At 44.6% G+C, this 27,152-nt stretch overlaps 1 protein-coding gene across 3 annotated transcripts in view; it reads left to right on the top strand.

Annotated features, from left to right (window-relative positions):
* The window catches only part of PITX2 (paired like homeodomain 2), a 43,519-nt gene extending 19,821 nt beyond the window's left edge, over positions 1-23,698 (top strand). For 2 of the 3 annotated variants that reach the window (XM_014051979.2, XM_014051978.2), the window contains exons 4-5: positions 17,873-18,078; positions 22,156-23,698. In XM_014051979.2, the coding sequence (XP_013907454.1) occupies positions 17,873-18,078; positions 22,156-22,719 (770 nt within the window). In that variant the 3' untranslated portion in view covers positions 22,720-23,698. Of the gene's footprint in view, positions 1-14,689; positions 15,583-17,872; positions 18,079-22,155 lie in introns of those variants that run through there. The other variant, XM_014051977.2, reaches the window with a different exon arrangement.
* Positions 23,699-27,152: the final 3,454 nt, after the last annotated feature.

The following is a 27,152-nucleotide window of genomic DNA, read 5'->3' as shown; positions in this document are numbered from 1 at the left end:
AGCAAACTACTCAGGAATTAATCCCTTTAGGATTAATTTAATTAATAGGATCCCTTAGGATCTTTAAAAGAAGAGACTACTTTTGAGTAAAGTGCATAGGATCCAATTACTCAACTGATTTTTCAGGGAAGAATGTATTGTTGTGATATTTATATATCCCATTTTCCAAGATAGGTTGGCTTCCAAAGTATGTTACAATTAGGATGCTAAATAAATTGCCCCAGAAAAGTAGCATATGAATTTAAAAAAAATCAGAAGAACATTTACAACATTTTTTCTTTGGAGCCATGTTTTGTTTTTCACAAATTAATTCTAGTTCTAAATTAACTGGCTTAGAGATTTCTCTCTCTGAATTCTTTATCCAAGAATTAGTAGACCTCTTTTTATGACTTAACCAATTTTATAGGATGTTTTCAAGAGACTGGGAAATGGGAGGAATGGAAACTGCCAAGCACTGAACACATAAATTAAAGTTAATACACTTGAATCTGCGTATACATTTGTAGACTGCCTTGTTTAAGTTTTTTCTAAATTTAATAGCATAGTGGTTTCTTGGGCCATCTTATGGTTCAAAACTTTAACTTAGTGTGGTCATGTCACTGTGGTTTATTTTAAAATAAAATGGTAGATTAACTTTTAACTTATTCTACCGTAACTGGCTCCCCTTTTAAAGCATTTTCTTTCTTTTTTTAAAAAAAGGTTTGGTTTTTATTTTCATACAAGTAACCTCAAGTAAAGCATTACATCTTAACAAGCACTATTTTGTATTATCCAATATTATATCAATTCCTCTTACCATCAACCCACAACATCTATCATTTGCTCTTCTGCTTTCCATACACCATATTATACCCGATGAAATCGCAGCCCTACCTCCTCTCCCTCTCTCCTCCTCCCTACCTCCTTTCTTCCCTCTGCCATCCCTCTCTTCTCTACTTCCCCTTCCTCTCTCCTTCTCCTCTCTCCTCTTTCCACTCCTCCTCTCTCTCCTCTTTTCCATCCCTCTCTCCTATCCCCTTTCTCCCTCCTTTCCTCTCTCTTTCTCCCTTCTACTCTCTCAGCTGAGCTTACATGGTGTATTTCAGTGTCTGAGCAAACTCCATTTCATGTTGATGGTATTAATAATTGCATTCCAATAAACATATTTCTTATTAATTATTTTACATACATCCTCCTTTTAAAAGTATACATATATAACAATTTCATTGTTGTGTCGTCGTCCGTTCCCCCCCCCCCCGCACAAAAAAGCACAAAGTGTGAGCCAGGTTCAAGTTTCCAGCTATCCTCCTAATAATATTACATAGTTAAACATCATTAAGCGCCCTTTAAAGCGTTTTCAACTGTCTTAGTTTGTCTGGTTCTGATTCAGAGCCATTTTTAGCTTCAGTGTTTTGTTTTAAGAATGCATTGGCTACTGTAGCACTTTTGGGAAGTTTGTTAGTGGGGGCCTCTGCCAATCCAAGTAAACATTCCACCTACAGTATTCCTCAAAAAGCCAGAAACCGTGTTCCTAATGGAGAAGGAATGCGATCTTGTTTGATTTTTAAGGAATGGCTAGTTGCCCTCTGCTCCTTGCATAAAGAGAACTGCAACCAAAGCATGAAGCGGGATTTGAAACCGGTCAAATGAATTGATACTTTTCCTTTGGGGCATTAGATCAGATAAGTTAAACATAGTTTTCTTTTGGTATTTGGGATTTTCTACACTCCTGCTGGCCTCTTGGTTCCAAAGGATCATAAACATGGAGGAAACAAAATGTCCCGACTTAGTGGTGACAATGACAACAGCACTGATGATAAGAAAGGGAGGGAAACTGTGGGGTGTATGCAATTCTGAAAGCTTTAATAACCCCTGTCTCCAAGATGTCTGTACTCTCTCAGTTCTTCCATCTATCTCTCCTAGATGTGGAGAATGGGCCAAAACGCCCTCAACTGCAATTGATCAGCTTCTGCAAACTTCTCTAACAGGCTGCCCTTAAATCGTCAATTGCATCTCCCATCATTTCTTTTTTAAAAGTTTTTTATTTTTTGTTCTCTGTATGCAATCATAGGTATACATTCACATAGTTATTATTCTTTTTTACATTTGTCATTCCATTTATGGGGTTATAGCATACCATTTGGGTTGCTTTGTTTATCATCCTTCGCCTGTACTGCAACACTTTCTTTTCCCTTTCTTTTCTCCCTCCCTCCCTTGTGTACTTTCTTCCTCTCTCCTTTCCCTTCCTTCTTCCCTTACCTCTCCCCTACTCCTCTCTTCCTCTTCCCCTTCCTACGTTTTCTCCTTTTCCCTTCCATCTTCCTCTCCTCCCTTCTATCTACCTTCCCTCCTCTTCCTCTCATCTCCTCTCTTCCTTTCTTTTTCTATTGTTATAGGTGTCTCTTCCAGCGCTTAATTTTTATTTTCTTGGGGTGGTATTTCCGCAGACCAAAAAATAGTTACCGTAAACATCAGTTCTTGTTCCCTTTCCTTCTCAAATCTATCCTAATTATGTTTTCCCCCCTTTGTATTTTACTTTTGAATATATACTTATATATTATTCATCATTTCTTCTGGCTTAGCCAACCAGTACCCTGGGACCAAACTTTGATCTGTGGAACTTTGGGGAGGCTGAAAATCCATTGCACATCAATTCCTAAAGTGCTGTAATTTGGACAGATCACTATGTGTAAAAGTGCAACATATAGAAAGATAAAGTGTATTTGGGCAATTGTAATTAGCTTCCCCTCAATCTGGTGCCTGGATTACAATTCCTATAATTATCAAACAATGTGCCTCTTATATTCAAGAGCAATTGGAAAGACAAAGGGGTAAGGAAGAGCATTGCTGACTCATTGAAATATGAAATAGTGAAACCAGAGTGCTGTGTTTGACACACACACACACACACACCCAAGAACAAAATTTAAATCCCACCTCCATTATTTAGCTGATAAAGTGGTCTGGGGACATGACATTAAAACCTTTTTGTATGCTTTTCTCCAATGCATTCTTGGTCAACAAGCTAAAACTCAAAAGATCACAAGCGGTCCATTTATTGTGCAGTATATTGCCCTTGAATTTTTCAACAACGACAACAACAACATTGTGGTGGAGTTTTCATTCCACTTTTTAGAACAGAGGTCTTCAAACTTGGCAACTTTAAGACTTGTGAACTTCAACTCGCAAAATTCTCCAGCCGGCTATGCAGGCTGGAGAATTCTGGAAATTGAAGTCCACAAGTCTTAGGGATGCCAAGTTTGGGGACCACTGTTTTAGAACCACTCTTTGTGGGCTTTCTCGGAACCATCTTTCTTTACCAACAGCTCTCCCAGCAGAGCTGCTGAAGGATGGGGAGAAATGCAGTAAACGAAGAACCTGCAAAGCGGCAGCGAAGCCCAAGAACCCGGTATCCAAAACGAAACACTTCCTTTAAACTGCAGGGGTCTCCAAACCTTGGCAACTTGAAGACTTGTAGACTTTAACTCCCAGACTTCCTCAGCCAGCGAAGCTGGGAGTTGAAGTCTTCTGGGAGTTGAAGTTATCTGGGAGTTGAAGTCCACAAATCTTAAAGTTGCCGAGGTTGGGGAGACCCCTCCTTTAAAGGACAAGTAGATCTGCCTGACTTGTCTACCCCAACTCATGGAGCCAAACCAGCCATTCCGCGTTGAATCCAGCCGCAGTCTTTGTGCAAAGCGGCGGCGACAATGTTTCGACTCCCGGGGCAGACACGCGTGCAAACGCGCGCACATACAAACCCGCTCCCACCCTACGGGCTGCGCCTTCGTCCTTCTCGGCTTCTAATTTAGGCAACCTGGTTCAATCGGCCGTGCGGTGCGGAGAGGGCGCCGCGCAACGAAAGCTTCGGCCGTGAGCAGGAATAAGCTAACGGGGCGATCTGAGGTCTCCTTAATCCTACCTTTCAAAAAAAAAAAAATTAAAACCATCTCCACCGCCTTCCTAATATTGACTGAATGGGGATAATTAATGGCTCTTCATCAAGGCGAATCGAGAAAGGCGAAAGACGAGGAGCCACCGTTCCCTTTCTCGCACTCTTTCTCCGTTTCCGTTTTAAAGGCAACGGGGTTCTTGGTGGGGGGGGGGACCTTACGAGCCACCTAAATCGAACGAGGAGCGAGCGTCGCCCAAAGGCTTGCACACCTAAGGCAGTTTCTCACCCTTGAGTCCATCTGAAGATGTATGGACTTCAGCTTCCAGGATTTCCCAGCCAGCTGAAATCCACTCATCTTAAAGTTGCCAAATTTGAGAACAACTAATGTAGGGAACAGCTAAGGAATATATAGGAAAAGCATGAGATGTAGATGACAATTATTATTATTATTATTATTATTATTATTATTATTATTATTATCATCATCATCATCATTATCATTGATATTTGTGACACATCTTTAAATGTTCAGTTGACTGAGTTTCATGTTTAATGAATAAAAGCAATAATAATAGTAATAATAATAGTAATAGTAATAATATGTTACCACCAACAGCAAATGTCACCTCTGTAATGAGAAAGACGAGACAGTCAACCACTTGATCAGTGGGTGCAGCAAAATTCACAAACTGACTACCTACAAACTGACTACCTACAATGCCATTTCACTGGAAATTGTGCCAAAAGTTTGGATTTGAATACAGCAAAAACCACTGGGACCATCAGGTTGAGAAGGTTTTAGAGAATGAGAAAGTGCCCACAACACACCTGACATAACAATAATTGAAAAGAAAAAAGTATGGTTCATTGACATTGCAATACCTGGAGATGCACAAATTGAAGATAAACAGCAAGAAAAAATCGCAAAATACCGGCACTTGCAAATTGAGGTTGAGCGACTATGGAAAAAGAAATCATATGTTGTCCCAATTGTAATTGGAGCCCTTGGAGCAATACCTAAAGGGCTACCTCGCTATTTGGAAATTCTAAATTTACCTGACTTGAACATTCTGATTCTACAAAAAACCACCCTACTTGGAACAGCTTATATCCTCCGATGTTACCTTAACAGTTCCTAGGTTCTTGGTTAGGACTCGAGCTGTTGAGCTACCAACCAGGCTGTGAAGGCTGTCAAAGGCTGTGAATCTCACCAAAGATTAACATAATAATAATAATAATAATAATAATAATAATAATAATAATAATAATAATAATAATAATGGCACAAACCAGCAGTGGTAATTCCAGTGGTAATTGGCACACTGGGTGCTATTCCAAAAGCACTGGAATTACATTTAAAACAGTTAAAAATTGACAAAATCGCCATCAGTCAAATGCAAAAAGCCGCACTGCTTGGATCTGCACACATATTAAGAAAATATGTTACGACGTCCTAGGCCCCTGGGTGGGGCCCGACTAGTAACCAATGCCAAATCCGGTGAAACAACTGGCCGCTGTGATACAATTGTATAATAATAATAATAATAATAATAATAATAATAATAATAATAATAATAATAATAATAATAATAATAATAATAATAACAACAACAACTACTACTACTACTACTACTACTACTACTACTACTACTACTACTACTACTTTAAGAAGATACTTGGTTGATACCTAGGATGCTGGCAGCAACCCGTATCAACCATTAACACCAGTCAGTTGTATTTGTGATGCATTTTTAATGTTCAGTTTCATGTTTAATGAATAAAGTATATGATGATGATGATGATGATGATGATGATGACGGCGGCGACGACCTGGCCATTGAAACTACTCAATTATGGACGAAACATGTAACCCATTGTCATCGGGGCACTTGGTACTATGTCGAAGAATTTTATAAGGTACATCAACAAATTGCAGCTTCCTGCAATAACACCAGCAGAATTGCAAAAAACTGCGCTACTGGGAACATCTTAGATTTTAAGAAGGTACTTTGGTTGGCAGCAAACCGTATCAACCATTAGCACAAGTCAATGGCATTTGTGATGCATTTTTGAATGTTCAGTTGGCTGAGTTTCATGTTTAATGAATAAAGTATATAATCATCATCATCATCATCATTAGGAGGTGGGAGGGAAAGAGATATCCAGTCCTTTTTTCTTTTTTGCTTGCTAGCTATTATTTTTCTGTCAACATTTCTCGTTTCATCTCTTCCTTCCCTTCCTCCCTATTTTCTTTTTAATTTTCTCTTTCCCACCAGCTAACTTGGTTTGGCTCCTTCCTTCCTTCCTTCCTTCCTTCCTTCCTTCCTTCCTTCCTTCCTTCCTTCCTTACCTTTCATTTGCATTTTATTTGAAATATTTCTTTAGCTTCTTCCTTGCTCGCCCACCCAAGGAAGATGGCTAGGTGTTGTTTGTTTGCTTTGCGTTTGTCTATAGAGCTTTTAGGAGAAAATTGGTTCTTCGATGCTGAAGTGGTGACTGTGAAAACAGGAAAGGGAGACCCCTGTTTATTTCACTTTGATTAGTGGCCCCGGGAAATGATTTAAGGAACACCCACGAGGGTGTTTTCAAAACCTTTTGCTCCATAAGCTAAAGCAACAAGTTCTGTGCTAATTGAGGAGTAATCATTTTATTGTAGCACAAGCTGGAAATAGACTGTAGTTCCTAAATCTAGGAGGAAAGAAATCTGGTAAAAATAATGAATAGTTTCTCTTGAATAATAACAACATGGTTAGTCCTGAAGGACTCATAATGTCCTTTATTGTTTTGACCAACATACTAAACAAGGGTTATCTGTCTGGCTTCCATTATGAAATGAAATTCAACTGAAGTTCCCGTTGTAGAAATGAACAAAGAAGAATAGCATGGTTTTCATATCTTCTGATTCTGCTATGCTACATGCCTTGTTTTATTTACTTGTTTTGTTTAACAAAGAGAATATCTTGATCACAATTCCTTGTGTGGGAGCAAATCTGAACAAGGTAGGACTTTGTCCTAATGCAACATTTTGGTCGTTGCAACCCACTGGCCCTTGATTTTGCTTAGCATTTACTTTGGATGGGGGGGAAAAAGCCTGTTAGCAAACCTCATGTGGTTTGGACCAATTTTCACTTCCCTGCTATTTAAGTAGGATGGTCCCTAAAGTATCCTCAAGTCCACAGCGCATCTCCTGCCCTCATACACACCTACCATGGAAGTCACCCCAGTCTACTTTTGGCTCTGAACATAATGAGGGATGGACCTATGAAAACCTTTTATGGAATTTTATGAAAATTGAGCAACCTGTAATGGTAGAAAGGAGCATGCTTATTATCATATGAGCAAGCAATACAGTTCTTTATTTAATTTCATTTTTGACGTGTGTGTGTTTGTGTGTGTGTGTGTGTGTCATTCTTCAAAACACAATCTTCAGAATATTTTACAGTTATTTTCTATAAGTCTGAAACCTAACACTGAATACCTGTTAAGGGCACATCATAGAGTTGCATATGTGTCTTTAGGCTAATCAGTCTACCTTTAAAGGTTCTTCAGAAGATAATTTAGGGGATTATGAATACAAATTCAATCTATTTGAAGGAAGGGTGTAATAGAAACAAAGAGAATGATAAGAATAGTGTATTGCGTTTTAAATAGCACAATTCTGAGATTTACTGGTGAAAACTAACCGCCACTGAATTACCCTTTTAAATTATCAGTACTAACCGCCACTGAATTACCCTTTCAAATTATCAGTAAAATCAGTGATGACGAATTTACAAACTCTGAAGACTCAACATTTTATTCCTAATTAAAAGGTAGTTGTTTGAGGAATTTATAAGAACTTTTTGAACTGTTCTTGGTCACATAATTCTGTCCAGTTAAGATACTAGAATATAATTTGAATCAATGGAGTTCATCATTTCAAACTCCTTACATCTTATATTTAACTAGTTTGAAAATACTAGATGTCCTTTCCATTATTACTGTACCTGAGTAAATAGCAGGAGCTCACTACAAAATTATCAGTTCATTCTGAGAGTTCATTCTGATTAATAACCTCACAAGAGGTTATTAATTTTTTGTTATCTCTCTGTAGGTTTCTGTTCTGCCAACTTTAGAATATTAACTATTTCTTATCAATTATCATTGTCAGTGAATTATACCGTTGATTATCCAACTTTCTCAAACTTATCTAAACAACTTAGAAATAGCACGAAAGTAAATAATACTCGTCTCCCTGGAATGATATGAATGCTAAAGTGCAGCACAAAGGAGGTTGTCTATTAATTATCAGTCAATTGTCTGTTTAATTTTAATATGACAGGCTTGCATTTCTAATGTAAGGTTTGGAACTGCCTTGGGGAAAGGTAGTTTCCCAGCCAGCTTCCCAGCTGCTGTTAGCATAACTGGATCGCCTTGTTCTTTCACGGAAGAGGTTGGGACAGGCACCTTGGAACCATGGGACCAATTAGGGTGGTGTTAAGGAAGACAAGAAATCATATCATAGGGTCTTAATTATTGCCTAGGTTTGGTAGACCCCTCATGATATGCTTTAAGGGGAGAGTATTTGGAAGGCACGAGAGGAAACCTGGGTGAGATACCACCACGGAGGTGGGTTTTGCTTTGTAACTTTATGTAAAAATGTATCCCACGCAGATCAATGCAAGGAAGAGCATAGGATTTCAGCTTGGGATAAAATACATATGCAAATGAAAGGAAACCATATTATGCAAATCTCTTTGAGAGAAACAAAGTCTTGCCCAAGATCAAGAGTGCTTGAGAAGAACTGCATGTTCCCATGCAGTTCACACCTCTGGCATTTGAGCAAGAGGCCTTCCCATTAGCTCCAGCTGTAAGAACTGAGATCAAACTTGCCCATATTTATTTTGCAGTCCCAATGTCAGAGGTACAAAGCAAGACTTATTTCTTTAAAAAATGTAGATGAGTGGGAATGAAAATCTACTGAGATGAGGGACAAGAGAGTTGTGCCACAATGCCACTCCTTGGACAGGCGATACCTGGCTAAGGGATCTAGCCCTTTCACTTTTCAAAGATGAGATTCATGGCTTTGGTCAATCTAGTTATAAAGCTTCCCCTCACACATATATGCTTGTCTTTGCCCGACTCTAGGGGTTAATACTCATGTCCATTTCAAAGCTGAAGAGCCAGCACTGCCCAAAAACGTCTCTGTGGTCATGTGGGAGCCATGACTAAACGGCAAAGGCACACCAAACGCTGTTACCTTCCCACCAAAGGTGGTTCCTATTTTTCTACTTGCATTTTTACATGCTTTTGAACTGCTAGGTTGGCAGAAGCTGGGACAAGTAATGGGAGCTCACTCGTTATGCGGCTAGGGATTCGAACTGCCGACCTTTCTGGTTGACAAGCTCACCGTCTTAGCCACTGAGCCTTAGGTCAATTAAAACTTTGATAATAAAATAGTTTTCAATCCTACTTGAAGATTCCACTCACTCCATTACGCGGCGCTAGGGATTTGAACCACTAAACTACTGATCTTTCTGATTGACAACCTCAGCATCTTAGCCACTGAGCCACCACGTCCCTATTAATCTAGTTATAAAAGCCCAGTAAACCACATCCGGATCTGGATTAAAATACAGTGAGTGTGGGGACAGCGAATCTTATGAAACCCATCTTGTCCATGTGCAACACTTCTTTCTTAAGGACAGAGCAGATTCTTAACATACCAAAAGTTCTAACCCATCCCTGACCTGGAGTTTAAAAACCACCGCCTTCAATTTAGGAAATACTCCCATTACTGGCTTGGTTTGGCTTAAGGCTACTTCCTACGAAGTTTGACGTTTGACGGTTGCTGCAGGCACTGGACAAACTGGATTCAGGCAACAGGCTAAGCAGGGGTCTCCAACTTTGGCAACTTTAAGCCTGGTGGACTTCAACTCCCAGAATTCCCCAGCCAGCAAAGTGGCTCTGAACGTTGATGCCATGTTTTTTATGTTGTTACTGATTTTTGTTTTTTTTAACGTGGCTATTTTCTTGCTTTATGATGCTGGTATATTTTATTTGGATTTGATGGTTATCTGGTGGAAGTGGCCTTGGAGCGTTGCTGCGAGTATATTAACATGATAAAGGCCAGTTTGGTTTAATGGTTAAGACGCCAGGTTTGAGTCCTTCCTTAGCCATGAAAGTCAGCTGGGACTGGTCTTTGAGCCAGTCATTCTCTCTCAGACCAACCCACCTCACAAGGTTGTTGTTGTTGTGGGAAAATAGGAGGAGGAAGGGGTGTAAGATATGATCACTGCATTGAGTTATTTGTAAAGATAATAAAGGTGGGATAGAAATAAATTATTTAATAGTGGATTCAAAAACATGCTTAAAGCAATGAACAAATTCCCATGACACATTAAACCATCAATCACTTACACTAGTCTAGCTTTCTGAAAACCCAGAATGATGGAATAGTAAACTTGTTTTGAGCAAATATGATATGGGAAGCCAACCGTGTCTTTCAGAATCAATCTCTCTTGGTGTGTTTGTTTTTCACATTTTCGAACTGCCCATTTCCTTCCCTGATTTTTGCCCAGAAGCAGACCCTGTTTATCATTAGTATTATCAATACTTTCATTATCATCCTTGATTTAAATTTGTTGTGTTGGATGCTACTTTCTGCTATCTGCTGGTCTTTGTGGGGGAAGTCTGGATGGGGGTATAGCCATTCAGAAAATATGGAATTTATGGTACAAATGGCTAAGAGGAAAGATGCAATGAATAAGAAAGCATTAAAGGGAAAAAGATTAAGAAATTAGAAAACAATCATAAAACCGCATAATTAACAAGAGGGGGGGAATGTAAGATATATTGTATATAAAATAGTACAGAATAATAGTTATAAGAGGAATATATGTACATAGATAGATATAAGATGTATAGAAATAAGTACATCGAAAGAGTAATATGTATAGAATAAATATAAGTATAAATTACCATATTAGTAGATGGTGTGTGTGTGTGTGTGTAGATGGATGGATGGATGGATGGATGGATGGATGGATGGATGGATGGATGGATGGATGGATGGATGGATGGATATAGGTGGATGTAGATATATACATAAAGGTATACATGTATGGATAAAAGGAGTATAATGGACGTTTAGTGATGTTTAATAAAAACATTAAAAAAAACAAAATATGAATTCCCATTTCCCATGGCTGGGGTTTTGGAAGAAGATAGCTCAAGTTAATGGTAAAAGTGTGGGTCCTTTTCTAGAGAAAGGATCCAAGTTCAACCCTAGTAATCCACTTCAAAATAGGAGGGAGGTTGTGAATGGCTTCTGTTTGAGAGTTGCTATCAGATAAGAGTAATTAGATATTTCATGATCTGAAAGATTAGATTAGATGATTAAATCCAGATTCTCAAGGAGGTTTTCAATGGTAGGAATTGTAGGACGTCAGGCTGTCATGCCCTCACTTCAACTAGATAGAGAAATTCCTGCAGGAGCCTTTCCGAACCTAGTGCCTTCCAAAACGTGTTGAAATGTCAATGAGATTATAAGGGTTGAAACCCAACCCACGCATGGGCACCAGGCTGGGGTCTGCTGCTGCACAATTTCTATGCATGGTAACACTCTTCCCAATTCAGACCACCATGTACAATTTACTGGGCCCTATTGTGTAACGTATGTAAAGCCATTAATTCAACTTGAACCGGGTTTAAACACCTCTCTTGTTGATTTGCCATGGCTAGTCTTCTTTAAATCCAGGGGATCTGCATTTTTCTCAGGAGTAGTAGCCGTAGCATTGCGCCTGGGTTTCGTTTAAAAAGTGCTAAAACTGGCATTTCCACGTCTCCACTTCAGCTTCTGAACTCAAAACTGGCGAGGCAGCCTTCTTAACATTCCCTTAACTGGGAGTCTCACTGACAGCAGCGACTTCTGTGTAGTAGATATATTTAGGATTACGGAGGGCAAGCGCTGGTTTCTTACCAGCGAAAGTACTGAGCTTGGTGTATCTCCTTCTGTGTAGCTTTACTGTAATCGCCCTTTGTCAATACAAAGTCAGCTGGATTAGTTTCCCCCTCCCTCCTAATTTAACGGCAGACCGAGGTGTATCTTTAGGATTGCTTTAAATACAAGAGTTAGGGTGCTCTTGGGTTGTCCCTTTGAGCGTAAAGGGGCATCTTCAATCTGATGAGAGAAAAGGTGATATAATTCCTTCACCCAACCTCAAAGGGCTGGATCTAGGCTAGCCCTTCTCCAGCTCATTCGTGTCTTCTTGCTCCCTTTCCCCAAGTTGGGGGAGAAATTCTCTTTTGGGTGTAGAGTCGTGGGGGGGGAGTTGCGGCATTTTCTGCCTCCTGTTCTCCACTCTGCTGCTACTACGGAGTAGTTTCTGCCGCGGTCGCGCCGTCCCTTGCTTTAATAAGAGCTTGGAGGGATTTACGCGGCGTGTGTAGCAGCCCTGGGAGGTTAAGGAGAATCGGGCTATGGTTAGTAAACAAATTGTGGAGAAAAGCTCCGGATTCTTATTGATTTACTTATAGGTCATCTACTGGCGGTGCTTAGGGAGAAACTATTTACTTTATACATATACTTTATGATCTTGGGGGAATTAGAGGCAATCCAATAAGAAAAGAGCGAGAATCGTCGAAAGCCCCTATTTAAAAGACTTAAGCAAATTAGAGTCTTATCAGCTTAAAACCCACTACAAGTGTCTGCATCCAAACGCTGAGGGGTCCCGAGGAGAGGCAGGTCGCTGCCAAATCGCAGGGATAAAGCGCCGCCGTTTAATGAGCGGATAATGAGCCGCATGTAAATTAACGAGACCTGCTTTTTCGTTAGCTATACTGCTAAAATTCTACGTGGGTTTTAGCGGGGAAGGCGACAAAAGGGGCGGGCACCGTCCCCTCCATAAAGGGGAGGGGATGGAAACGGGGCTGGGTGGCTTGCATCCCGAAAACCGGGGTCCAATCCTGCGAGTCTCAGCTCTTTTACCCACCCGGCTGAGTCGATCCTCCTGCTACCGCTGCTGAGAACTCCACGGATTTAATAACTGGGAATCCAGAGTGAAAAAAATGGGGAATTTTATTTCCTCCGGATTGTTAAGGAAAGAACGCAAAGCACCTTTTAAAGTAACCAACGGTACCAACGGGGGTTGCGAGACGGAGAGAAAAACAGCCTCGGTTTGTGGTATTCACATTGCCCCGCACTCTCCAAGGGGAGAGACTAAAGAATAGATACGGTTTCCCAGCCCGGCTAGAAGCAAAATCTACCCGAGATTCTATTTGTGCCTTTCCCTAAAGGTTGTAATATAACACCACCCTTTAAAAAAAACACCGAAAAGAAAGAATAGCCCATTTCACCTGCGGAGAGAGCATTTCTGTTTGTACTTAGTTTTGTTCACTGAGATGGGGGGGGGGGGGCTGCTCCTGTGTAGGCAGGCTGGCTCCAGTGCCTGTATTTGTGTCAGAGATTTAAGACGCAAATTTGTCACAAGTTGCAAGGCTGCATTTGCGGGTTGGGAACATAATTCCAGCAGAGTAAAACGCGTAGTGTTAAATCCCGATGACGCCTCAATAAAACCTATTTATTTTTAAGGTCCTGTCTCTGCAGGCGAGTCTCCGTGACTATGGACCCTCACCTGGCTTGTTTTAAGGGCCAAGCGAGAATCAAATTAAAAGTTTTCAGCATCTGGTTTATTTCTAGGGATTTTTTTTCATTCTTCTTACTACAATTTGTTTTTCGTTATTGTAAAATGAAAGATAGCAAAAGGACGTTAGGGACTGTTTATTTTGAAAAAGGGCGAAAATGCAGTGGCATATTAAACTAAGACAAACCATATCTTAGTTTTTTTGTTTTATTGGGAGGGGACAGGGGCTCAACCGCCAATTACGTCTGTCTGTTCCGGTGTTGGATGGGTACTAGCTTCAAATTTTTGCAGTCTTACCAGCAAAAAGAATGAAATGTGTTTAGGATTAGTACAAAGATCTTTTAGAATCCGATGGGCAGACGGTTATAAAGGATCAGTGAAAATCATCGGTGGTGGTTTAAAGTCACCGGGGAGGATTTTAAACAATAGCATTGCAACAGTTAATGGGGACATTTATTACACTGTGTGTATTCAGTGTAATAATAATTGACAGCCGCGAACTACACAGAGGTCCTAAGCGGATAGAACTATCTCTACGCTTTTCCCCACGACCGTCTCTTTCTCGCTTACTTTGGCATGTTCTAAAAAGTAAAAAACGTGTAGTTTTTCTCTTCTGCGTCACTGAAACCAAAGTCAGAGATCATCGCAAAAACTCTCCAGGCTGCGTTTCCCCTCCGGGATACCTGCTTTCTTTTAATCTAAGAGGGGGGGAAATCCTTTGTGTGGTTCTAGGGAGCGATTGTGAAGCTCGTAGCCTTCTACATTGAGGTTATTGAGCGGCTTCAAGACTTCTTGCAGGCATCTTCGAAATAAATGCAGGAGAAAGCTCCCCCCCCCCCCCAGGATGAAAGCTTAGGTAATAAGAAGATTGCCTCGTCGACGGATTTCCTCCCCCCCCCCTAGATTTTCCAATTTTCCCTTTGCTGACTTGCAACGCATAGCTCGAAAACTTGACTGGAGGGAGAAGGGGTTTGCGAGGGGAGGGGGGGGAGAGAAAAAGAACAGCGAAGCTTTCCATTGAGCCTTGCCCAGAGTTCCTGATAGGCTGTCCCTTATTATAGGCCTGCGCCGGGGCGTTGCGCTTTCCGATTGGCTGCGCCCCGCGTCCGTCTCGGCCTCCGAGCGAGTCTGGATCGCGGGGGGGAAGGCTGGGAGGAGGGAGAGGGAAAGGGGCCGGCTGATAACCGCTGGCCCGGGAAGGCGGCCTCTGGCTTTAAGACGTTAGGCAAACAGGGAAGCCAGTGAGGAGCCGGGCTCTCCGAGCGCCCGAGAAGGGAAGGGAAGTCGCGGCCACCGCCGGGCCAGAACGCCAGCGGCTCGCTCCGGGATTGCTTGCTTGCTTCTTTTGCAGCCCACCGACGGACCGATTGCTTTGGATCTACCCCGCTCTACCTGCGCCTGATCGTCCCGCGAGCCCGCTCGGGGTGATTATTCATGGTCTGCGCCGCTGCTGTCCGCCTTGGGAGTCTAGGGCTCAGGTTGGCCACGCTCTCCCAGCGGGGGCGCTGGTGCCGCGGGAGCCTTGGCTTTGCAGTGGTCGATGCGGAGGGGGGACTCGGCGGAGGGGGGCGGCCGGGGAGCGCCCTTGCCTTGAGGTCCGGACAGGATTGATTGATTGATTGACTGCCTACCTGCTTGAAGGGGCCGGGAAGGAGCGAAATCTGGCCAGGGGGTTGAAGCAGCCGCTGCTCCTGGGCCACCGACTGCGGCAGCCTCTGCCTCTGGCAGCGGCTCACCCTCCCTCGCCGGGGTTCTTCTCCGCCAGCACGCAGCCCCCGGCCGCCCGGGTTGGCTGGTTAGCTGGCTGGCGACGCTCGATGAACTGCCTGAAAGAACCGCTCAGCCTGGAGCGTTTGGGAGCCGGGAATAAGCTTTGCTCCACCTCCCCTTCCTCTTCCTCTTCCTCCTCCGTCTCCTCGTCTTGCCACCACCACCATCACCACCACCACCACCATCACCACCAACAACAGCCGGCTCTGGTTATGGCTTCAGCCCTGACCCCCGGCCAGCCGCGATCGGCCCTGGAGTCAGCCAAACACCGGCTGGAGGTTCACACCATCTCCGACACCTCCAGCCCCGAGGCCGCAGGTAGGCGCTCCTTTCCCCCAACCCAGCCTCTAACTTCCTCCGGCTTCTCGTTTTAGAGACGCTCTTCCCCTATTATTGTACAGTGGCAACGGACGTGTGTGTGTATAAGAGGGGGGGGATAATGGCCAATGGACCTGATCTGTTCTTCCCATAGCTACAAATTAGAAAGGTAGAGAGAACTTCAAAGGAACACCACCAACAACAAAAACCAATTCTCCACTCCCTTTAAGATGGAGAAGGCGAATCCGATCTCGTCAGGTATTTGCTGTGTTGGACTGGAGAGGGCAAAGAATGGGGACAATTTTTATATTCCATCTTCTGGCCCAACCTTGATATTCGCAAGGGAGAGAAGGTGGCCCCGGCAGGAAACCCAACAGGAGGTCGGCCCCGCTAAGGTAAAAATCAGAGCCACAATTCCCAGGGGTATCACCTGATTTAAACAGAGTTTATCTCTCTTCTGAAAGAGTCACAATTTGAACTCTTTCCTTACTGGAAACTAAAGGGGGGAGGACCGGGGGGGGGGACTCTTGAAATAACGACGTGTCCAAAATCTGAGAATAGTGAAATGAATGTGATTGCAAGCGGTTGTAAGCCTCCCTGCAAGTGTCTGAAGCTTTCCAATATAGCTGCAATTGGGAAATTTTGCTGCTGAAAATGCTGCTGAAAGACAAACGCCACTCCTGTCTGTGCTTACTCAAGAGTAAGTCCTGTTGAGATCAACTGGATGTATTTGAGAATTAATGTGCATGGAATTCAACTGCAATTGAATTCAACTGCTCGTGTGTGCAAGAGCTCAGAACTATCTGTCAGAATATGCAATGTACAGTATTTTAGCCCAGGGAGAAGGAAAGAACTGAAGCGGACTTAAAATTGATTTATTTGCAATTAAACACGATCAGCTTTATAGTTCGGGTTCAACCACAAAGTCTTGGGTTAACGCCACATTAATTTTATTTATTTATTTGGGGCTAAATCCACGGGTACAGTTGACCTTCTGCTGAGTCGAATACAGCAGGTTTAGCGTGACCACCTCAAATTATACTGAGGTCAATCCATAACTCAAATTTGCTAATTTATATAAAGGACACTCTTGAGACCTAAAGAGAGCAGGGTATCTATCTTTATATGATTGTAGATATTTGCCGCAGTTCTTATTGTACATAAAACGTGCTGCTGTGTGTAAAACAACTGCTCCTGATAGGATTCTCAGTCCCATTGCGGTTTTTGATATATTTGCCATTTATTCTTTTCGGCTGTTTGTATCAGTCGAGATCAACTCTCCCATTTGCGACCTACTATTTGATATAATTCCTGGATGTCCCCAAAGTGGGCATGTCTGGAAAAAAATGTAAGAATATGCAAGATAATAAATACTAGGTTTTTTTCAAAATCTGTCTGTCCTTTGAAAAAGGACGTTTGTGTTGCATATTTAGGTACCTTAAACCCAGAGCAATGGAGCGTACTGCATGCTGCTTGGGAATTCTGGGAACTGAAGTCCACAAAGTCTTCAAGTTGCCAAGGTTGTGGAGACCCTTGTTCTATATTCTAGAAGATTTGTCAGTTCAGACTTGTACTATCCCACTACAACCAACGGCGGTTATAGATTTAATTGCAACAAAACCATATGCTTTAAGGGAGAAGGGGTGAGCCATCCCTGGAATAATCGCTGCAAACCTGCTTGGACCTGGCCGTTTGAACGCTCAGGGATTAATTTACACAACCCACGTTCCAAGTCTAAGCAGGTAGTTTTGTACCGTGGGAATCCCCCTTTCTTTTCCCTTCCTTTCCCATTTTCAGCCCATGGTACAATCTTTTCCAAAATCTGGGAGAATCCACAGCACAAGGAAGCCACTCTCGCCCGTGGGGCAGTCTTCTTGCGGACGCGCGCCAAGGATGAGGGGGCGCTTTTCCATTCTCAGTTGGGTTGTTTATCCTGGGAAGGAAGCGCCTTCATTTTATAAGCAGATTTCTGCTTCTTCTCACCAAAAACTATCTGATGGTGGATAGGTACACGCCTGGTTTTTCTTTTTAAGTGGTTCTTACTTATTTTAAGTCATACCGCCGTGGCTGTGGCTCCTTCATGCCGACTCCCCTTGATTTCCAGCGGCGCTGGCTGAAATGAAAGGGATTCGCCCTTTCCCACAGTTGGCTCGCGTGGGCTTCCAGTCGCTGGCCTGCGGAGCCGACCGAGGGAAGGGGGCGACTTCTCACTTTGCCGCCGCCGCGCCTCGCCTTTTCCTCTTCCCCGACGGGCCCCTGACCCGAAGCTGCTTTTTTTTTCCTTTGGCAGAGAAAGAGAAAAGTCAGCCGAGCAAGAATGAGGACGCGGGCGCCGAAGATCCGTCCAAGAAGAAGCGGCAGCGACGGCAACGCACTCACTTCACCAGCCAGCAGCTGCAAGAGCTGGAGGCCACCTTCCAACGCAACCGCTACCCGGACATGTCGACGCGGGAGGAGATCGCGGTCTGGACCAACCTCACCGAGGCCAGAGTCAGGGTAAGAGAGCGCCGAGGCGCGGTGGGGACGCTGGGCGGGACTTTGCGGGGAGAGGAGGAGGCGGCGGCCGCTGCTTTCGATTTCGCCTCCAGCGAGGCGGGCTTTTTGGCCCGGCGCAGCTCCTCGGTTCTCTGTCAGGCCCCTGACGGATTGCCTTCCCCTCCGAAGATGATGGATGGCGCCGAACACTGTGCGGCGTGTTCTGAACGGGATGCGAAGGAGCAAAGGGGACCTGCGCCAAGAAAGCGGCTCGGGGCAGGCTCCGACGTGCGCCCAGCCCCAAACTGCGCCAGGCCTCGGCCGCCTTCCCAGGCCCCGCGACGCTCCCTTCTCCGCATTCTTCCCACCCACCCCCCTCCTTTCCCTCCGCTTTCACAACTCTGGTGGCTTATTCCCCGTCCCTCTTCTCGCCTTAGATTTATGGCTCCGTCTAAAAGCCCCTCAAATCCGACAGGATCAGGCAGCTCAGCCGGAGGGGGGGGAGAAAGAAAGGGAGGGGGGAAAGCTTCCCCCATGCGCCGGAGAGGAAGGGGGAGGGCCGTTTTTTCTATTGAGGTTGTAGTTCAGAACTACTCGTGGTAGGAAAATCAGATGGAATCCGGTGCGGCTCGACTTCTCCCTGTGCAAACCGAGCTTAGGTTTTCAGGCAGAAATTCGTAGATGGGGGGCCTGTTAATTCGATGGGATTAGTCGTGACTCTCAAACTCTAAAAAGGGTTTGAATAATTACTACTGCTCGGAGTCAGGAAAGTTGGTAAGCGAACCTTTGGATTTGATTCCAAGGTTTACTTGAAGTGGAAGTAAATTCAGTTTACTTCATTTCACCAGTTTCAGTGGAAGCCAGTGAAAAGAAGGGAAGGGGGCAGAGATGTCCGGAGAAGCAGAGGTCAGCTTGTTTCAGTGTTGTCGCTGCTGTTGTTTCATGCACACACACACATATACGCATTCATGGAGGCGCACACACATGGGAGAGGGAGCGGGAGCTGTTTGTATTTTTAAAAAAGGAGTGGTGATAAACCATACAGTTGTTTTCTTGGATGAAAATGAAAGAGACTTTCCAAAAACAATTGTTGTGAAAAGGGAGGACTTTTGAATGCAGTCCTACTACTTGCTCCACCTTTAACCGCCTTTCTTTCCAAACTTTTGCCACTAAGAAGTAGAGTGTAAAGTAGATACGTTGAGTATCTATTGAGGAGAGTAGATACTTTGTTTTGTGACGAAGTTATCCATATTTACGGAAAAAAATGTTGCCTTTGCAATGTGAAAAGGAAGGTATGGATGGATTGGTCTCCATTTAATCTAGGAAAGACAAATGAACGCCGAAATCCATTCCTGCCGTCCTTTTGAGGAATCCCTTTTAATTGCCACGCTCAGAGCGAATACACATCCCAAAGTTGTTTTAAATGAAAAATAGGAAGGACTCAAGGTTTCGTACAAATAAACAACAAGCGACTGGGGAGGAAATATGGCACAGTAAGGAGGTAGCTGATCCTTTTGGCTTCCTCAGTCCATTGAACCCAGAATTCCTGTGGTTCAAACCATTTAAACCGAAACCCTTGCAATTAAGATGGTCTCGAATGAAGTCCTTTTCTTGTCCTTTCGGAAACAACGCGGTACAGGGATCTATCGAAGCCACCTTCCGGGGTCCTTTAACGACCTTTTGCTTCGTTCTAAAGAATAAAATTGTTACTCTTGAGATTTTGCTGTTGGGATTCTAGGCAAGTTTCTTCCGTGTGTTTGTCTTCTAATGGACGATGCAATCACACCCTCAGATATTCAACTGTACTATAGGTATTATGATGGCTCCAGTCTGCAGTAAACCACCTCTACACTGATTTTACTCTACAACAACTTGTCGGATTGTCCCAAACGCCTAAAACATAAACAAAAAAACCAACCTCGGCCGATCCCCTGCTCCAAAAGCGCCTGGCTCTGCTCTTGGGGCCTTGAAGAGACGCCCTGACCTCCATTGCAGATGGCGGAAACACGATCCGCCCTGCAGGTTGTCTGCAGTGGCCGCCTCTGCAGAGTTTCAGGGGCGCAGAGCGGTACAAAGCGCGGCCTAGACTTCGGTTGGCGTGGCATGCGGGGGAGGGGTTGGAGCCCGGCGGGTCCCCGGTTAAAGCGAACTTTCGCGTGGGGTCAACCCAAGAGCAGACTGGCCATTCCAATCCACATCGGAAGGTCGCAGGAGGCGGGTGGGCCGAGCAGGCAGCTGGGAATGTGGATTGGAGAAAGAGGCGCGCGCCTGTCGCCTTTGTCTTGGCGGCGGAGGCGCCCGTCCTCCTTTCTCGCGTCGAGAAAGAGAGAGCAAAATTTGGCAAAAGCGCAGGGAAGCAGCCGGCCCGGCCCTGGCTTAGCTCTACTAATGATTAGCACATGAAAGAAAGACGCTCCTGTCACCAGCCGTTAAGGTAAAAGGTTTATTAGAAGGTTTCCTAGCCGAAATATATTTAGGTTGACTTCTTATTTTTTTTCCACCGGGCTGCTGGAGAGAAAATCATTCACCGGATTTAAAATTGCTCCTGGATTATTAATATCATCGCGAGGATCGTTCTTCCTCTCCTGGGTAGAAAAATAGGTGTTAAAAGCGGATTAACTTCCTTGCCTTAGACTTCTAGAGTCGTTGGAGGAAGGAAGGGGAGTTAGAGGTTTGGAGTGGAGAAAAAGAATGAGCCATATATTCCTTTTGTTCAAGATTACCACTCGGATCAAACTGAATGAACTGCAGAGCAGAGGGAGGGAGGGGAGAGAAAGAAAGAGACAGGCAGAAAGACCAAGCCTTTAATAAATCCACATCATTGGCATGTAAGTGTCTTAGTGTCTTCACTAAGGAAGAACTTTTATAATGTTCATCTGATACCTCTTATTCTAAGATCTTAAAATTGGAGAGAGAAGAGGGGGGGCACAAAAGCGGGGTGAAAATCAACCAGCAGATGCACAGGACGTTTTCTTGGCTAGGTCTCAGATTTGGTTAGGAACGGTCTTCGCCTTCGGACCTCAACATACCTTTTGTCAAAGTCCTCCCTGTCTCCAAAGTCAGCTGCGGATAAGCATTTTTGTCCCTTTTAAGGAGAGGGAAATTTGGCCGCTTTCTGGAAAAGCCCATTTGTTTTCAGATTCAGCGCGTATAGGCGAGTTGTTGTGTGCTTATTATCCGAAATGTAAATGCCAGAGTAGACTGGGTTGTTTACGTAGCCACGCAGATGTTAAGAAGGCCGGGGGAACAAAACTGTTCACACTCCATGTGGACCAGCTTGGGCGAAAGGTGTAGTAGCGTCCTTGGGCGAAACAGGTTTTCCGTGCTGACCTCAGCGAAATCTGAGGAAATGGCGTTCGGGGCGGGAGGGGGAAGGTCTCTCTGCCCACAGAACTTCGCTCTGTTTTACTGGGATTACTTGGGCCTTTAACTCTGAGAGCCCAGCCCGGACATTTCCGTGCAGGTTACTGAAAGCTTTCTTGGAAGGGGGGCTTGAGGTTGAGCGCCAGATCTGTCTTGTGGTCGTGAGGATGCAAAGATTTTCAGCGGTGCCCCTCTCTCGAAAAAAACCGAAGAGGCCCCTTGCTAGATAAATAACGGTACATTTCACGCGTTTCACGTTCGGACAACCTTTAAGAGTCTTTTTCTTTCTTCCTCCCCTCTCCCCCCTGTAAAGGAGCCTTGAAAGGTTTTATTTATCGCATCAGAAGGCGGATGATCGGGTGTTTACAGGCTCAGCTTGAAGGACTTTTTAAGAGGGCCTTTTTTAAAAAAAAAAGAAAAAAGAAAAAAAAGAAAGATTGTTGGTCGAATAGAAACCTGGATGAGTAAAAGTCCGAGGCTGGAGCTGGAGGGGGGGGGAGGAAGAAGTGTGTCTATGGGTGGGACGGGTGAGGGGGGAATTCTGGTTTGTGGTGCTCGCTCGCTCGCCCCCTCCCTTCCCTCAGGGAGCCCGGGAAGCCCCGTAGTGGGGGTCGCGGTGGGCTGAGAGGGCGAGGGGGAGCATGCTAGGGTCCTTTGGTTTCCCCGCAGTGACCAGTTTCTCTCCTTCGCTCTGTTTCCCTCCTCCTCCCTCCCTCTCTCTTCCCTCTCCTTAAGGTTTGGTTCAAGAACCGGCGGGCCAAATGGCGGAAGCGGGAGCGGAACCAGCAGGCGGAACTCTGTAAGAACGGCTTCGGGCCGCAGTTCAACGGGCTGATGCAGCCCTACGACGACATGTACCCGGGCTACTCGTACAATAACTGGGCCGCCAAGGGGCTGACCTCGGCCTCGCTCTCCACCAAGAGCTTCCCCTTCTTCAACTCCATGAACGTCAACCCGCTGTCCTCGCAGAGCATGTTCTCGCCCCCCAACTCCATCTCGTCCATGAGCATGTCTTCCAGCATGGTGCCCTCGGCGGTGGCCGGCGTGCCGGGCTCCGGCCTCAACAGCCTCAATAACTTGAACAACCTGAGCAACCCTTCGCTCAACTCGGCCGTGCCCACGCCCGCCTGCCCCTACGCCCCGCCGACCCCTCCCTACGTTTACCGGGACACGTGTAACTCTAGCCTGGCCAGCCTGAGACTCAAAGCCAAGCAGCACTCCAGCTTCGGCTACGCCAGCGTCCAGACCCCGGCCTCCAACCTGAGCGCCTGCCAATACGCCGTGGACAGGCCGGTGTGAGAGAGAGAGAGAAAGAAAGAAAGAAAAAGAAGCCAGCCTCTTCGGCCGGGCTTCGGGGTGGCTGCTCTCGTTGCTGCGTGGGAGGGGGGAGGAGGGCGGGGAAGAAAGCCGGCAATCGTGCGTGACCGTCGGAAGGGACGAAGGCGGCTTCTTGGCTTCGGCATCTTAAGGACACGAACCTTCCATCCAAAGCAAACGGGCGCTGGGGCGGGTGGGGGAGAACGAGCGAGAGGAGGAGCAATTAGAGGGCCGAATTTAATCTACCCAGGCGGAGGGGAGAGGGCGAGAAGGGAAACCCTTGAAATTACGGCGTTCTTTGCTTTTTAAAGGGTGTTTTTCGGCTCCTTAAAATAAATGGAAAGAGGTTTTTTTTTTTTTTTAAGAAAAAAATGGGAAAGAAATGTTCCCAACCGAGACAAGGACATATATTATTATAAATATATATAAAATACGGACAAACGTTTGACTGGATATGGTATGACATTTTAATGTTCCTATAAGCTTGTTATTTTTTATGTTTAGCATTGTTAACATTAAAAGGAAAAAAATGACGGGAAAGGATGTATATATATATTGAAATGTCAAAATTAATTTTATAAAAGCAGTTGTTAGTAATATCTCCACAGTGTTTTTAAAAAGTTAGGCTTTAAAATAAAGCATGTTACACAAGAGAGTAGGGATTTGTTTTTCTTTTTTCTTTTCCGCTTGCGAGCAAGGGAATGTATATAGTGTACTAAATGCAACACTGTATGTTTCTAACATGTTATTATTAATATTATTATTATTATTATTATTAAAAAGGAAGTCCCATTGTGTGAATATCAGTTTTTAGAATAGTACCTCTGGTGGATGCAATGGTGACTTTTGAAACTGCAATGTAAAACATACCCGTGTATAACATTTTCGTATACTTAGTGTTTTCCTTTTCAGACAACATTGAAAAAAAAATGTGTTTCATGGGAGTAAAATATACAGCATACAGTTTGGTCTGGATTTTTTTTTTTGTAAATTTTGAGCGAATTTCCCAGGGAGGATTTCCCAAGTACTAAAGAAAAATAATACTTAGCTCTTATCCAACCTGTTGTTTAAAAAGGGAGAAAGAATCTTATTTCGGTTTTTTTTAAAGCCCCTGAAATCTTAATTAGGGCCTGAAAACTTCGAAAATGCCCGATTTTCTCCTCTCTCTCTGCCTCTCTCTCTCTTTCTCTCTCTCTTTCTCTCTCTCTAGCATAGCGGCATGAAGGAGGAGGTTATAAATAAAGTGCAAGTCTTGCAAAAACGAAGTGTGTTTTCCAGGACCGGGAGAACGAAGGTCTGTCATTTGCTTCATGGATCGAATCAACCAATACCCGAGTGGATTCGATCCAGAAGAGGTCAGATTCTCTTGACTTTCCACGAAAGAAATTGAAAGAAGCCTTTAAAATAGAGGTTGCTCTGAAGTCTGGAGGGAACCTCGCGGAAACCTTCGGAATTAAATCCCCGTGGCAAATTTGCCTTTCTTGCCAGCCATTTTAAACCTGGAGCTTTACAAGTTCTGAACCTTGGCCGGAGTGTGCCTAGTACAAATAACTGACCAATAAAATGATCAAATAGCCTAACGTTTCTCCCTCACTTTTTTTTGGTCTCTTTCTCCCTCCGCCCCCTTTAAACGAGAGTCCTCCGTTAATTAGAGGGGAACAGACCTTTGCCCCAAATCGATGCCGGCCCCACCCCTAATGACCCTCGATTCCCCTGTGGACCGGCAGTGGGGGAGGGGGGAAATAAGCGGGCTAGGCTGGGGCGGCTGAGGATTTGTTTTTTCCTTTCGGGGAGGGGGGGCGGCGACGGCGTGGCAATTGGTTACAACCTTTGGCTTCCCAGCGAGGTGGATCTACTTGGATCTGGAAAACTACTGGTTCTTAAAAAATCATTCCGGATTACGCTTTGTATCATGTCTGCGGCAGGATGACGCAAATCAGGATGAATGAACCTCGCCAGCTCTCTGAGCCGGGAGGTTCTGACAGAGATACAGGCAAAAGCTAAAAGGATTTAAAACAAAACTAACACAAACACGAAATGAGGATCGAAAGAAAAGAAAGAAATAAATAAAAAGAAAGAAGGAAGGAAGGAAGGAAAGAAAGAAAGAAAGAAAGAAAGAAAGAAAGAAAGAAAGAAAAAGAGAAAAAGAGAAAAAGAGAAAAAGAGAAAAAGAGAAAAAGAGAAAAAGAGAAAAAGAGAAAAAGAGAAAAAGAGAAAAAGAGAAAAAGAGAAAAAGAGAAAAAGAGAAAAAGAGAAAAAGAGAAAAAGAGAAAAGAAAAGATCCAACGCGCATACAGCGGACGTGGTCAAAAGGATTGGAGAACCCAGACCCAAAAACATTCCCGCCTCTTCCCGGATGCCCAGATTTTTTTGGGGGGGGGGGGAGGCTGCCGATTTTGCTAATGTTGTAACTTTATCAATAATCACAGCAAACAGCAAATCCCTGCTTTTGTTCTGCTCCGCATCGCAGCCGAATAGCAGGGAGAGAAAGATCCCAGCTAAAGTCCATCGCTGGTGATGGCCAGACCCTACAAAGCAACTTCTCTTTTTCCCCTCCCTTTTTTTTTCTTATTTTCCACAGCGGACTAACCCTTGCCTGGACACGAAAGCCTCCCCCTCCCTTATCTTTCGGGACAGCGGAGGAAGGGCAGGGGAACTGAAAGGAGGAAGACTGCAAGGGGGAAGCCGGAAATGTCCAGTACCTGAAGTCGCCTCTGCCCAAGCAAACTTACAAATGCAGCAGCAGGAAACTTACTCAACCGCCCATTTTTGGCTTGACCAGTTACGCATCCATTCCCTTCCGCCCACAAACCCTTCGCCACTTAATAGGGTTCGGGGAAGGCTGATTTGATAGCTCATCGCCTGCAAAAATAGGCCCTCAAACACGCGTGGGCTCAGTGTCCGGACCAAGAAAAATGGACTGCCCGCCCCAAAACTCAAAATACGGAAGCTTCCGAATTCACCCGCGCGGGAAATATTCTGAGTCCCTTGAGATTATAATCTTCCGGTTTCAAGGAAGCGTAAAAAGCCTAAATGTGTCGCTGTTTGGGTTGATCTGTGGGAGGGGGAGGGGGAACCAGCACTAAAAACATAGGTGACATATACGACGGAGTAAAAAAAAAAAGTAGCCGGGATCCAGTGGAAAACGCGCGCCTGTCAAATTTCAAAGTTTGAATACTGACAGTCCAAAAATCACAGCTGAAGATCGATCTTTCCTGAATGTCATCTTAGATGCAGCTTGGGCACAACCTGGCGCCCTCCAGATGCGTGGGATAGCAAGCTTGCCCACTCCCATCTGAGTCTGGCTGTCGAACACATTAGAGCAGGGGTCTCCAACCTTGGCAACTTTCAGCCTTGTGGATTTTCAAAGCTGGCTAAGGAACTCTGGGAGTTGAAGTCCACAAGTCTTAAAGTGGCCCAGGTTGGAGACCCCTGCATTAGAAAGGCTCGAAGGTAGGAAGTCTCAGAGTGGGGGAAGGCTTGAGGGTGAGGAGTGGGGAAGGTCGAGTGGCCTGCATTCACCCCAACTCCAACCTCAGGGCGGGCGCAAGGGTGGGGAAGCTAAAGGCAGCCGAAACGGGGACTTTCTTCCTTATCACCTTATTTGCATCGCCAGGAGTTTGCTGTCGATTGATTCACTCTTGTCAACACTTCAGATTGGGGAATGAAAGGGTCTGGGAGATATTTATGACGGCTGTTCTCCTACGTGCCCAGTGTTTAAAATAATGGTAATTATTAATCCGATTGTGACCAGCACTTTAATAAAGAACCAGAAGAGAGTTCCTGGAGACCCCCTCCTCTTTTTCGCCCATTCTGTTCATTCAAAAGTATTTCTAGTGTGGCCCATTCATTTGGGGATGCAGTGATGGGCCTTAAACAGAGATTTCTAGGTCTCCGGTATCAAGGAGATTTTTTAGAAACAAGTTTCGGAGAAATCAGGGCGTTTGCTTAATTTCCCATTCAGGGATGGAAGGCCTGCAGTTTATAGACTGGTCCCATGTTCAGAATTCAACCCCATGATTTTCAGTGGGACTTTCTTCCCACATAACCGGCTTCAGGACCGCAGCCTTATTAGTGTCTATCTGTAATCTCATTCATGGCAATGGAGCCTAAATGCACCTGGATTAGACCATACATCGAACCTAATGAACCCTCGTGCTGGATTCTGATCTGGTTAACTCGATTCGTGAACCCTGATTGACTCTCCACCCCTCACCCCACCACACACAAAAAAAGCTTGCGTTTTATTGTCTAAACTGGGAGAGAACCTTGTTTTCAGGCCAGCAGGTAGAGGAGTGCAGGAAATGATACCCCCCCCTGCGCCTCATTTTAAGGGGATACTCTTTTTTCTTTTTCCCTTCTCATCCTCCTTCTCTTTCTCCTTCTGGCTCTGCGTGACCATTTATTCCTTTCCA

The sequence above is a fragment of the Thamnophis sirtalis genome, unplaced genomic scaffold (genome assembly GCF_051295495.1).
Source record: "Thamnophis sirtalis isolate CommonGarterSnake01/CBP01778 unplaced genomic scaffold, rThaSir2_p1.2 scaffold_10, whole genome shotgun sequence".
NCBI lineage: Eukaryota > Metazoa > Chordata > Lepidosauria > Squamata > Natricidae > Thamnophis > Thamnophis sirtalis.
The sequence above is the reverse complement of the archived record's forward strand: the minus strand, read 5'-3'. Positions and strand labels throughout refer to the sequence as shown.